The 12,807-nt window shown below is 47.9% G+C and overlaps 1 protein-coding gene across 1 annotated transcript in view; it reads left to right on the top strand.

The window, feature by feature from the left end:
- Positions 1–12,807, top strand: part of LOC121047451 (peptidase inhibitor 16) — a 43,142-nt gene that overhangs the window by 8,743 nt on the left and 21,592 nt on the right. The window contains exon 2 of the mRNA XM_040502676.1: positions 5,236–5,320. Coding sequence (XP_040358610.1) covers positions 5,236–5,320 — 85 coding nt within the window. The remainder of the gene's footprint in view (positions 1–5,235; positions 5,321–12,807) is intronic.

The raw sequence follows: 12,807 nt of genomic DNA on the forward strand, positions 1-12,807 counted from the left end.
TCCACGAAACGATTTGTCCATGAAACGTCGTTCGACGAACTGATTGCCACCGGCCGGGGACGCCGCGAAAGGAGTGGAAACCCGCTCAAGACCGCGTTACCGAGAACGCCGCTGCAACGCAAGCCTGGAACCGCGGAGACTTCGCAGCCGCAGTCGGAGCCGACACGGTGGTGCTGAGGAAGGGAAGCGTGACCTTTCCAGCAGCGACGAGTTCGTGACCCCGCAAGGCATCCCGGCCGCAGCAGCTCGCCTCAAGCGGTCGCGGAACGACTTCCCTTCGCCCACTGGAAGCCCCAGCAGCCAGCCATCGTCCGGAACGACCCTCGGATTAACGAAGTGCCGTTGACTCATTTTCCTCCTCTTCGCACGGCGACGGGTCCCCACCCTGAATGTCCAGGGGTTCCGCAGTGCGACCAAACAAGTGGAGGTTCTCCAGCTTGCCCGGACTGTCGGTTGCGACCTTCTCTTTCTCCAGGAGACAAATTTTGTTAGGCAACGCGACGTCACCCTCTTCAAGCAACGTTATGCAGTGGATTGTTTCTTCTCCTTTGCTAGTACCCGGAGCTCCGGGGTAGGAATTATTATTTTTAATCGCGCGCTCATGCGGCAAAGCTCGTGCTGCTTTGACCCCGATGGCCGATTCATCACATTCGATTTTTTTCTGGACGCCGCCCGTTTTCGCACCGTGTGTGTTTACGCCCCGGCACAACCCTCGCACTCCACGGCATTCTACAAGAACTTGGATGTTCACCTCCTCGACGCACGGCACTGCCTGGTACTTGAAGATTTCAACTGCGTCGTCGACTCCCGGCGCGTTGCGCTTTTTGGACTCCCAGGGGTGCTATGTTGCGCTTTTTGCACTCCCAGGAGACTTGGAAGAGGGAAGTGACGTCAACGACACAGCAAATGCAGATTGGATGTTGACAGAAGAAAACGAAATCAACACCCAATCTGCGTTTGCTGTGTCGTTGACGTCACTTCCCTCTCCCTAGTCTCCTGGGAGTGCAAAAAGCGCAACATAGCCCCCCAGGAGACTAGGGAGAGGGAAGTGACGTCAACGACACAGCAAACACAGATTGGGTGTTGATTTCGTTTTCTTCTGTCAACATCCAATCTGCATTTGCTGTATCATTGACGTCACTTCCCTCTCCCTAGTCTCCTGGGAGTGCAAAAAGCGCAACATAGCCCCCCAGGGTACGGCCGCACTACATGGAACGCCCGCGAATTGAGACGGCTGATTGGACATTTCGACTTGGTGGACTGCTGGACCCTCCTCCACGGTGCCACTTTCGAGCCCACCTGGCAACGTGGTGGGTCAAGCAGCCGCCTGGACAGGGTCTACGTCACCGAGACCCTGGCCTCAGCCGTTCAAGCTTGTGGGGCTGTGAACTTCCCACCCGCCATCGGTCACATCTCAGACCACCGGCCAGTGCTAGCGGAGCTCTGTCTGGCTCCCTCGGCCGGGCACCAACGCTTCTGGCGCTTGGACTCCCGCGTCCTGCAGGACCCGACGAGCCGCGACCGCCTGAAAGAAGTTTTGCGCCGGTCTCTACTTGGAGTGACGCCAGATCCAGCGAACTGGGACCACCTTCTGGAAACCTGGCGGGTGGCGTGCGTGACGGAGGGCCGTGCCCTGCGCCAGCGGCAAGTTGGAGAGCTCCGCGAAACATCGCTGCGAATCCGTATCGTACGTCGTGGGGGCGCTGGGACTCCCCTTATGAGGGGCTACCTGTCGCAGCTCCTCGATCGGTACCAACGCCTACTACGGGCGTCGTAGGCGTTGATACCGATCGTACATAGCGCGTTTTCGGGTTCCGGTTTTGTTCTGGGCATGACACCACTGTTGTAAATAAAATTTTCTAAACACAATGACCATCTACGCGATCTTTTATGCAGTGAAGAGCGACAATAGCTATACATGTGCATAAATAATTTCAGATTAAAATAAGCTCGACCATGCCCTCTTTCCCCGTATTGTTTTCTTTAACAGTCCGAAATATCTGTGAGGGGGGGGGGGGGTAGAAACTGGAGCTCCCCCCCCCCCCCCCCCCCCGCCCGTTTTTCCTCTTCCGACGCCACTGGTATGGTAGAACGCTCCTCGACCTCAAGTTGCGTCAGCTTCTGTGCTTTTTACGCGGCGTTTCTTCCGCCCCAGAAAATAAACCTCCAAAGCAATTACAAACACAACAATTGTCAAGGTGCAGGCGAGCTGGTGTATGTTGATCATGATGCAAACTCCCGAGACTGGGAATGAAATTCGCAAGAAATAGTGAAGAAAAAAGAAAAAAGGGGACAGGACAACGTCTCAAACTCAGCTGAGTCGAGTTTGAGACGTTGTCCTGAGCTGAGTTTTCAGCTGAGTTGAGTTTGAGACGTTGTCTTGTCCCCTTTTTTCTGTCTTGTTACACTTTTTCTTTCAAATTTCATTCCCAGTCTCAGGATTTTGAATCATGTACAAACTAAACTTACTATATGCCAGCATGACTCGGGCGGCGTTCGATCGGATTACTACCAGCCTGCAAGGGGGTAGGGGGGCAGTTTGCCAGATCACTTCAAGGTTTTTCTGAACCTCAACCACCTGCCTGCCCCTGGCCGTTTCGAACTGGATGAGTATCGTTAAACAGTGCGTTCGTAGGATCACTACTTCGTAATGCACTTTAATAACCACCCCGGGCTGGCGGTCACAATTACTGATCTAACTGCACTGGCAAATATTCCAGCACATCCGGGGCACTCGTCGTCTCATTTAATTGCCTGACCAACTTCGCGCAGTCTAAATATCACACCCGAACTTTTGTAAACCTGATTTCGTGAAAACCAGTGAGGCGTGAAAACGTTATTTAAAACTGGAACTGTGGCGGAACATGAAAACCGGACTTCGAACTTTGCGCACTTGGACTTCAAAGTAATCAAAAACCGAGGTGCTTTTTTTTTCTTTCGAATGTAGCCTTAAAAGAGAATCGAAACCTTCGAACTTTTCGAACTTTATGTAGAAATAAATTCGGAATCTTCGAATTTATCGAACTTTAGGTCTTTAAAAATCAAATCGTTCGAATTTTTCGGATTTTAGATCCAAAGAAACTCGAAACGTTCGAATCTCTCGAATTTTCAAATTAGGGAAGTTCGAAATCTTCGAATTTATCGAACCTCAAGTTACTCTTTCCGTGCCAGCTGGCTTACCCGAACCCCGAGGGACGGGGAAACCGCAAAAACGGTAGACGCTTAAATATGATTGCAGGGCCCCCTTAAAGGGACAATGAAGACGATTTTATTTAATTTTTTTTTTTTTAACGGTGTTTTAGGCTTCTTGGAAACCTAGCATGCTGCCCAATTTTTGTAGACATTAGTAACGCGTATTTCTGTGCCTACGATAGAACTAAAGAAACCGAAACTGAACTATCTCCATTCTCATTTCTGGGCCTCCGAAAACGAAACTGACGTACGGCGTGACGTCAAGTGGGAATAGTCGGTATTGGTAATATTCAGGAGATCGAGACTGGCTACCGCGGTGGGTAATAGCACCGGGCGGTGGCGCGGTCGTTTCGTCGGATCTGTTAACATGGGCGAGAATGCCGCTCTCGCGAGCGAGTATGGGGCTTCCGTTCAGTTTTTTAACACCAACGGAACGGGAGTAGGCGTGTGGCGGCCTCCGCCACCACCCGACGGTGACCGCCCAGCCGACAACAAGAGACCCGCAGGCTCCACAGCATCGAAGCAGTGAGCAACATTCGCGCGGGCGAGACGAGACTCGAGAGCGGAGCGTTGCCGAAGGACAGGAACGCGGGGGAGATGCCGAGGGGAAAGCGGCAGCGATCCGTTCTGGGAACCGGTTCCTCCGTGGGGGACGCTCCCCAAGAAGGAAAAATAAACAGCACCATTTTTGGTTTTCACAAAGTCGGACGTCCTCTCTTTTCGTCGTCAAGGAACACGAACAGCAACCCGTACGTGAAAACTACCGTCGCCCGAACGAATACTGGTCTTCAGTCGGCCGTTTGAACAGGGCACAAATTTGGCATGACCATCACTTTGCAGAATTCTTCGAGTACCGTGTCCCCAAAGTTAACATGACACCGACATCTGAAACCAAAACCAAACGTCTTCCGCGTGTTTTTTTCTTTAATTGTATTTGGTTTGCCCATAATTGCTAGTTGCCCGTTTCGTGTCCAGCGTAGCAAAGAGAAAAACAATTATGTAGTTCTATTTACGGTTTAGTAATTATTTCTGGTCTGATTTATACTTTCCATGGTTATTCAAGCGGACATTAGAACAGTATTCCTAAAAATCGCGAACCAAAACGTGACCGAGGGTACTTCTCTCGTTTCGACCAATCGCTGACGCGTCTCGTGTGACCTCGGCTTCACGACCCCGCATCGGTCACGTGAGCTCCGCTTCTCCTGGCTTCTCCCGCAACTCTCGGGGCGTCGCCTCAGTCGATCCCGGTACGATTATTACCGCGACTGTTTAATTGATTTGCGTGGCACACAAGCGCCGGTTTCGGCTGAAACCCAGTTCAATCGCAAAAAAAATATATATATACGAAATTGCCTTCATTGTTCTTTTAAGAACTAGCCTGGGGAACATGTGAAACTCAGTAGCATTGTAGCCACACTCGCGCTGCAGCTTCTTATGCCCATAGCACACGTTCCGCGTTGGTTCCTATGCTTATTAAAGATATTTGTGCACCCGATGACGACAAAATGATAGCCAGACAACCGTAGATTTGCGGACATTGTAACACGGTAAAAACAACACGGTAACACGATCTGTCTCTGAGCTTTTTCGCCCATGCCCTTGGCGGTTGTGTACCCTGTGTCAGCGGGCATTATAAAAATGCACCGGGACGAGGGTACGTCAGTTGCGCGCTGGCGTGAGATTATGCGAAAAAGGTCCATAGGCAAAAAGTTGCGCGGCCTGGTGGCCGAAATGTAAAACAGACGAAATGGGTTTAAATGCACAAAATTGGAGTTGTGATAGGGCTCCTCCTTGCCCACCCGTCAAATGAAAGCTTAAAATTAACATATGTGCGCCGCGCGCCACGTCCGTGAGTGTCGTCATTGTGTTTTCGTAGACCAATCACGTATGCGCAGCAGCATTTCCGATATCGTACACTTTTGAAGTGTGAGCGTTTCTTTTTGTGAGTAAATAGTTGTCCACGCATAAAGCGCCTAGTGTATCAAATACGTATTGCGAGCTGAGGAGCCATCTCGTGACGCAGTCGACGATTTTCCACTGCAGAGATACAATACGCATCTTGAAGAACTCGCTGAAAAGCACGCGTCTCATTGCATCTTCGAGCCCGGATGCCATGGGTGCCGCATAAGTAAGCCACAGTTCGCTCACTCCCTTTGTGAATAATCAGTTATCTGTCTAAATAAACGAATACCGTTTTTTTTTCCTGCGTATAAGTCGTGTCTGTCGGTGTGTCTTACATAATGATGCGAGTTACATCCTTTTTTTTTTATAAGCATGAATTTTAAAGGATACTTCACCAAAATTTGAAATATTCCCGTCGCTTTCAGAAATGGGCTGATTATGATCCACAATATCCGTCAATAACAATCGCACGTTTGTATTTTGAGCCATGGTGGTTGTATTTTTTGTTATAAACGACCCACTATGGTAAGCGCTCGGAGAGCAGCCAGCGGAGACATGTCACATCCGGCCCAATCGTGACGTAGTCTGTCTCGGGATGAACAAAGCTGCGGCGAGGCTGGCGTCGTCAGGATGCCAGAGCCGTTCCAGTTACCGAAGCGATTGAAGCACGCCAGCGATCGGTCCACCGCAACTAACCGTAAAGCTGCTTTTAAGTAAAATTTGAGGGACGGGTTAATCTTCTATTATCTTGTAGAGGGAGAACATGGCGACGTCTCGGACAAACAAAAGAGAGTCCCGTTGAGTGGGGAGTTCCTCCCTCCCCTCTTCTCTTGTGCTGGCTGTAGAGCGGTCGGGATGACGTCAGGTTCAAGGCATGTATAGTTCTAGTACAGTGGCCTAGGGCTCACGGGACGGCTCGGCCTGATGCGTTTGATGTCGACGCGGCGGTGGCGCTGTAAGCGTTTCTTTCTGAATCTTTCCAGCGGGCATTGGCCAGACCAGGTCGTCTAGGCGGCCCTTATCGCTCTTATCAATCGCGGGCAGCGGGCAGACCAATCGCGGGCACCGGGCGGGAGAAGTTTAACGAGGAATCTACTGTTGCGGCTCCGGCGTTTTCGATAGGGCGGTGAGCCCACTACCCAACTTCTAGGGCACTGTAGTTCTAGGCGAGACAGTTGTCGTCACTACCTGTCAAGGTTCCTAGACGGGGATTACAAACGAGGCTTTAGCGACATCCACCAGGTGCTCTTGACTGATCGTTTAATTCGTTTTAAAATTCCTTTTCGTGTCTTTTTCTAACAAGATATTGGTGTGTCCGATGTGATACTGCTCCCTTGAACACATAAGGACCAAAAAATAAGCGCCGAAATTTAGTTGTAGTATCCCTTTAAAGGGGCAGTGGCATGTCAAAGTCTTATTTTGTTTTACTATCCGAAACGACTAAAAACGATGCCTGGACATTAGCCTCAAAAGTCGAAGCTTGGAAACTCAGTATTTGTGAAATAAAAAAAAAAAAAAAAAAAAAAAAAACAATTTCTAGAAGCCGAGTTTGAAATTCCCGCGCGATCCGCGCCATGCAGTTACGTCAAAGATTGAGTCGTCCTGCACCTCGAGTTTCTCTCATACCTCCGAGCCGTCCCGACCCGAAGCGTCGTGTTCGCCCGCGTCCCGTGAACAACAGCTCTTCTCCGTACGTGACACGCCTATCGCTGTGAGCAGACGACGCTTTACTTTCGAGTTCGAAGTAGGCTGCATTCACACTGGTGTTCGAATCGCAACCGCGAAGCGGATCCGCTCGTTTTCATCATCCATTGCACGTGAATTGGTATTGCATTTTTAAGCAACCGCTTTGCGGATGCGGTTGAGTGTCCAGTGTGAATGGGGCGTTAGGGCCCTTTCAGCGATCGTTGGAACGCGCAGCGGGCGTTTGTAAGCGACGTGAGGGGCTACGTCGCGCCGGTTCTGCGTGAAAGGCTGCCCCGGCGTACTCACAACAAAACTACGGTACACTGACACCAAACACAGTTCTCTTGACCGTTTGACGATTTGCTTTTCGAAGTCTGAGGGGTCATCGGGCATCTAAGAAGAGAACTTCGTCCGATTCCCTAAATCACCTATTAAACCTTCGTGCTACATGGGTCTAACGCCGCCATGTTTTCCCGAGGGAGGACAAAAAGCCAGGAGTCGACATCACTCCGGGCTCCGATTTTCAGTATTTCAAAAAGAGGGGCCGTAGTGCGTTCGAAATTATGTAAAAAGAAAAAAAATGTTTTACAAATGCCGGTAATAAATATTATAAAAATGTCGCTTACAAAGCTTCTAAATTTTATAATCAATTACGTTACAAATAAGAAGCGAGGGGATAAAAAGAGAGAGAGAAAAATGCCAATTTTTTTGCGTTTTTTCCTTTCCCTTTTTACCGCCTCGCCAACGGAAAAACGTGGGAACATTTTTTCCCGCGTTGTCGTATTTTTTGCGTGTTTATGACCACAACTTCCGTCGTTAAAAAGAAAAAAAGAAAAAAAAAACGAAAGACAAAAAAGAAAAAAAAAAACTTTAAAAAATAACTTAAATGTAAACATTTCGGCGGAACTCCGCCTGGTTAGGTAAGTAATAAGAAAAAGTACAACGTAGACTCTAACCAATTTCTTCAATGTGCCCGACGTTTCGAAGCCAGCTCGGCTCCTTGTTCACGGGTGACTGTATATGGGCGCAAAGGTAGCAACCTGTCGTCGTTTTCTTCTCTTCTCTCTTAGCTTTGTTTTCTTCTTCTGTTTCTGTGTGTGGCGCATTTTAGTCCGTGTATGTAGCTGCTTGGAAGCGTTCCGGTGGATCGGTTCAGGTTGTTGCTTGTATTTTGTATGTGCCAAGATTCTATTAAGAGCCGCTTCCTCCAGTTTCTTTCTGTGTCGAGGATGGAGGTGCTGTCAAAGCCAATGGCGTGGCCGGTCTTGTGAGCATGTTCCGCCAGCGCGCTGCCTTGGATGTCATTCTTCTTTACGTCATACTTATGTCTACGCAGACGTTCGGGAAAGTTCTTTGTTTCCCCCACATAAGAGGCGTCGCATTCGGCACAAGGAATTTGGTAAATCAGGCCTTGAGCTTTTTCTTTTGGTGGACGATCCTTTGGAAGAGGAAGAAAATGGCCCAGAGTTGAGACAGGTTTATGCGTAACTGCAATGCCGTACGGTCTCAAAACGCGGGCTAGGACCTCGCTCGTGCCATGGAGGTACGGGACGCACATGCGGCTGGAGGTGTTTTTGTTCTTGGATGTAGGAGGGTGACGAAGTTGTTTGTATATTTTGTTGACAAATCTCGTGGGGTAGTTGGTTTTCCGAAGGTCTCGCTTTATAATATCGACTTCCATCTTAAGTGACTTCTTTGTTGAGCAGACCATGAGGGCGCGTCGAAAGAGCGCCGACACTACAGAGGATTTGTGAGTTGCAATGTAGGGTGGTCTGACGAGAAGTTTAGGTAGCGACCGGTGTGCGTTGTTTTCCTGTATACTTGGAAGGATAAATGGTTCCCTGTTTTTTCCACTGCCACATCCAGAAATGGAAGGCACCCGTTAGACTCATGTTCAACCGTGAATTGAATGTCTGGATGGATAGAATTGAAATGTTTGTGAAGGCGGTCGACTTCGCTGGACTTGGCAACACAGAAGCAATCATCCACGTAACGCAGAAACAGAGTCGGTGTGGGAGAAAATGTGCTTAAGGCTTTTTGCTCGATGGCTTCCATTGTGAGGTTGGCTACAGTGACGGACACCGCGGCACCCATGGCTGTGCCACTACTTTGCTTGTAGTAGCGACCAGCAAAAGAAAAGTAGGTGTTTGTCAGGCACAGCTCTAGTAGCCGACATATCTCATTCACCGAGAGGTGTGTTCTTTCAGGTAGAGTCGTGTCGGCCTTGAGTGCCGTTCTGACAACAGACACCGCGAGTCGAATGGGAATACTCGTGAAGAGAGATACCACGTCGAATGAAACAAGTCACTCGTCGTCGTTCAATTGCAGGTCCGAAGCGAGTTCAATGAAGTGGGCAGTGTTCTCGACATGTGTGTTGGTCTTCCCCATGAGTGGAAGAAACAGACGATGGAGATAGTTTGACAGCGCTCGTAATGGCGACGTTGTAAAGTCAACTATGGGACGAAGCGGAATGCTTCGTCCCATAGTTGTTAGAGTCTACGTTGTACTTTTTCTTATTAAAAAATAATTGCAAAGAAAAAACTTTTTTTTTTTAAGCCTAATCTGGGGGACAAAAATGTCAAAAACAATTTTTCCGCGAGAAAAAAAAAAAAAAATAGAGCAATATTTATTGCGAGAGAGTGATTTTAGTTTGCGGCTATTTCGTCCGTTTCAAATCGCGCGCCACAAAGTTGGTGTTTCGTGACGTTTAGCACCAATTGGTTGCTACACTTCTGATTGGCTAAAAGTTTGATTGACAGCTTAGATCTTGGTTGTTAAACCTTTGTTATATGTTGTAATTTCCTTTTGAGCAGCACATTTTTACGTTTAAAGAATAACCCATGTATTGAGTTATTAATTTTCACTTCCGTTTGGATTCCATAGCATAACAAACAAAAGCTTCGCCGCAGTGATGTTCCATGCAGGGAATTTTCCTTTTTTCAGGGAACTTCCGGTCTCAATTTTGGTGAAAAGGTATATTGGAATTTTAACACGTTTGGCAGGGCATTTTAAGAATAAAGGAGGGAATCCGGGAAAAGCTTTAGAGGGAGCTCGACACACTAAAAAGTCGAGTGGTTCAAAAGTTTTAAGAAGAGAAAGAAAGTTGTGGTACAGAAAAAAGGTGTCTAAACGACTCATTTTAAAGTAGGTTTAGGGAACTTCTATTTAACTAGAAGTACATTCTCCGCGTATGTACTTGCACATTATTTGAAGTAATTTTTTCCGGTACTTTCCAAGCAAAAGTACAACTTCCGACTTCAATGCATTCTCCAAATTTGAGAAAAAGAAAAGTGTATTGTTATGTAAAAACACGCTATTGTTTTTCAAGATGTCATTTGGTAATTTCTTTGAGTAAAGTAATGGCGGCTATAAGACCGATGCAAATAAGTGCCTTATAGACGCTTTGCAGCAGCTGTGCATGGACGCCGCCATAACTGACCTGCAGTTTTTGTTTGCTTTTATTTCGTTTATTTCACTTCATCATTACCATAGCAGGCCAGGTTATTGCCACATTAGATTCAACTGTGTCCTTTTCTAAAGCATCGGCCTTTGTAGAGGATCGTCAACTACCGCTTCAGTTGCTCGGCATCTCGGTAAGACAAGAGAAGGTCAGTAATGGCGGCTGTAATTTTGCGCGTGTGCAAAGCGTCTATAGGTTGACGGTGCTAAATATAGTTTGTCAGCGAGAGTGAGATGACTACTCCGTGGCACTTTATTTTGGAAAATAACTGATGCACCCTCGATTACCCCTATAAAAGAATATGTCAGAAAACACGTGTAATTTACTTTGGAAGTACATGATATTTATAGTACTTTACCTGAAGTAAATTGCACTCAATGTACTTACTACTTTACTTGAAGTACATAACCTCTCATCGCTTTGTATTTTACACCAAGTACTTTTTAGATCTACTTTACCAAACACTGCTAAATGTTATATTATTCCTTACCAAAAAGCCAGTATAAAGTTTCACTCATAAAACTGGAAATCTAACTGGAATTGTTTCTGGAAACCTGAAGTCCCAGTTCCGTAACCCATGCACATAGCGAAAAGTTATGCTGGGTTCCTCGGTAGGGCAGTAACATTTACTTCTCTTTAAATATGCGATTTCACGCAGCTTTTGTGGTAAAAGGCGCACATAGTGGCCAGCCTGACCACAGAAATCAGCTGACGCGAAAATAAGGGCATCAAAGGCAGGGAAATATGCGGGGATATTTCAACATTTTGCAGAGAAAAAGTACCTCAAAATGGGAATTTTCGTACCCAAGAAAGGGAATTCTTGGACATGGTATGGAACATCACTGCTTCGCCGTTCTTTCATGGCCGCCGAAGTCTCTGCTGCCGCCCGTCTCGCTTACCTCGACTAGTCGTTTCGCCAAAGTGATCAGTGTTTCGTGTTGACCCTGGTGCTTGAGCGAGACTTCCTGAAGTATTATTCCCCACTCCCCTCTGTAATGCCTTTGTGCCCTGAGGTTAAAATAAATAAATAAAAAAAAAAAAATAAATAAATAAAAAAATATGTGTATACACCAACTCATGTTTACAAACAAACCGGAGCGCCCGGAGCGCCCCTAGCGGACGCCACCGGCGCCGCGCATGCGCGATGGGGGTGTGGGCAAAAAAGCTCGCCGTCGCCCATAAACCAACCATTGAAATGCCACGTTGTCGGCGCCGGTGTGAGCCCCCGCGCTCTTTTTCGCGTTGGAATTGTTGATTCTACGTCCTCCTAACGATGTCTGACTACTTGAGAAACGTCAGCGAAATTAACGAGGCTGGTTACACCGCAAAACTTCGCGTGAATAATCTGATATGCGGCGATTCATTCCGCGTGGACGCCGCAGCATGTACACTAAAGCCTGAATCACATGATGAGATTTCGCTCGCAATTTTCAGTAGCGACGTCGCTCGGACTGCAAAAGCGTGAACCGTAGCTGAGATGGTCGACGTCGATACTGAAAATCGCAAGCAGAATCTAACCAAGTGAATCAGGCATAACAAGCCGGTGATGACCACTGGTAACAATGATCAACATCTCCTTGTATCTACTATTTACGTCGAGCCTGCTTACCAACCTTCAAACTTAAGTCTTTGAAGAGCCTGCACTTAATTCTTATCGGAAGTACCGGGCCCACGTTTGGTCTACGGGCCTCTAAAAGAGCAGACGACAAGCAGAAACGTTTGAAAGAGCAGACGACAGTTCGAACTATCAGGCGACCGTTTGAACTTGAAGACGCACTAAACGTAGTCCGCAGGTGGTCCGTACAACTTGACGGTTTTCCGACGTTCATTTTGGAACCAAACAAATAAGTTTGATGGCCAGTCGTATCCGTGAATTTAACCCAAAATGCTTCCCGTCCAAGCAATCCTGGTCCGACGGCGTCTGGTTTTCCCTTTTCACGGCACATATCCGCGTTCTCGGACGAACCGAGCGCATGAAAACTGGCCTTCAAACCTTTCTCGACTCTCTTGGTACAGCCCCAGTCGCAGCATTTTGACAACAAGGCAGGTTTTTGTCTGGTTCCCTTCAAAACAACGCAGGAATACACGTCTCAAACGGGCACTTCCGCCCACAGCCCCAGACCAGAAGTGCGTCCGACGCGCCACCACCGCGCCGTGACGTAACAGAGATGAGTTCGTGTATAGCAGCTGTCGCTGGTGTTAGTGATAGGAAGCGACGCGGGGTTTTGGCTTTCATAGCGCGGCTTTTAACTTTGGTTTCCGTCTTTGCTTTCTTAGCGTGCTTTTCTTTTTGTGTGTTTGCTTGCACGTGCAAATACCGACTTTTTGGAGATGTCAGCTCCTGTAAAACGCCGCCCTTGCTCTGTGAAGTGCTGCCAGATGAATGATCGCGACAGCAAGTCTTCCAGCAGCCATGTCGCCCCGATAGATCACATTCTGAATGCTATTTGGCTGGAGGCAATCGGGCGTTCGTGTATCGACAAACGTATCTGTGGCGTGAGCCTCTTTTGAACTTCCCGCTTTCTATAAGCGAGGCACGCACGCGCGTGCCTCGCTTATAGAAAGCG

The sequence above is a fragment of the Ixodes scapularis genome, unplaced genomic scaffold, assembly GCF_016920785.2.
Source record: "Ixodes scapularis isolate PalLabHiFi unplaced genomic scaffold, ASM1692078v2 PGA_scaffold0__279_contigs__length_252992795, whole genome shotgun sequence".
NCBI classification, from domain to species: domain Eukaryota; kingdom Metazoa; phylum Arthropoda; class Arachnida; order Ixodida; family Ixodidae; genus Ixodes; species Ixodes scapularis.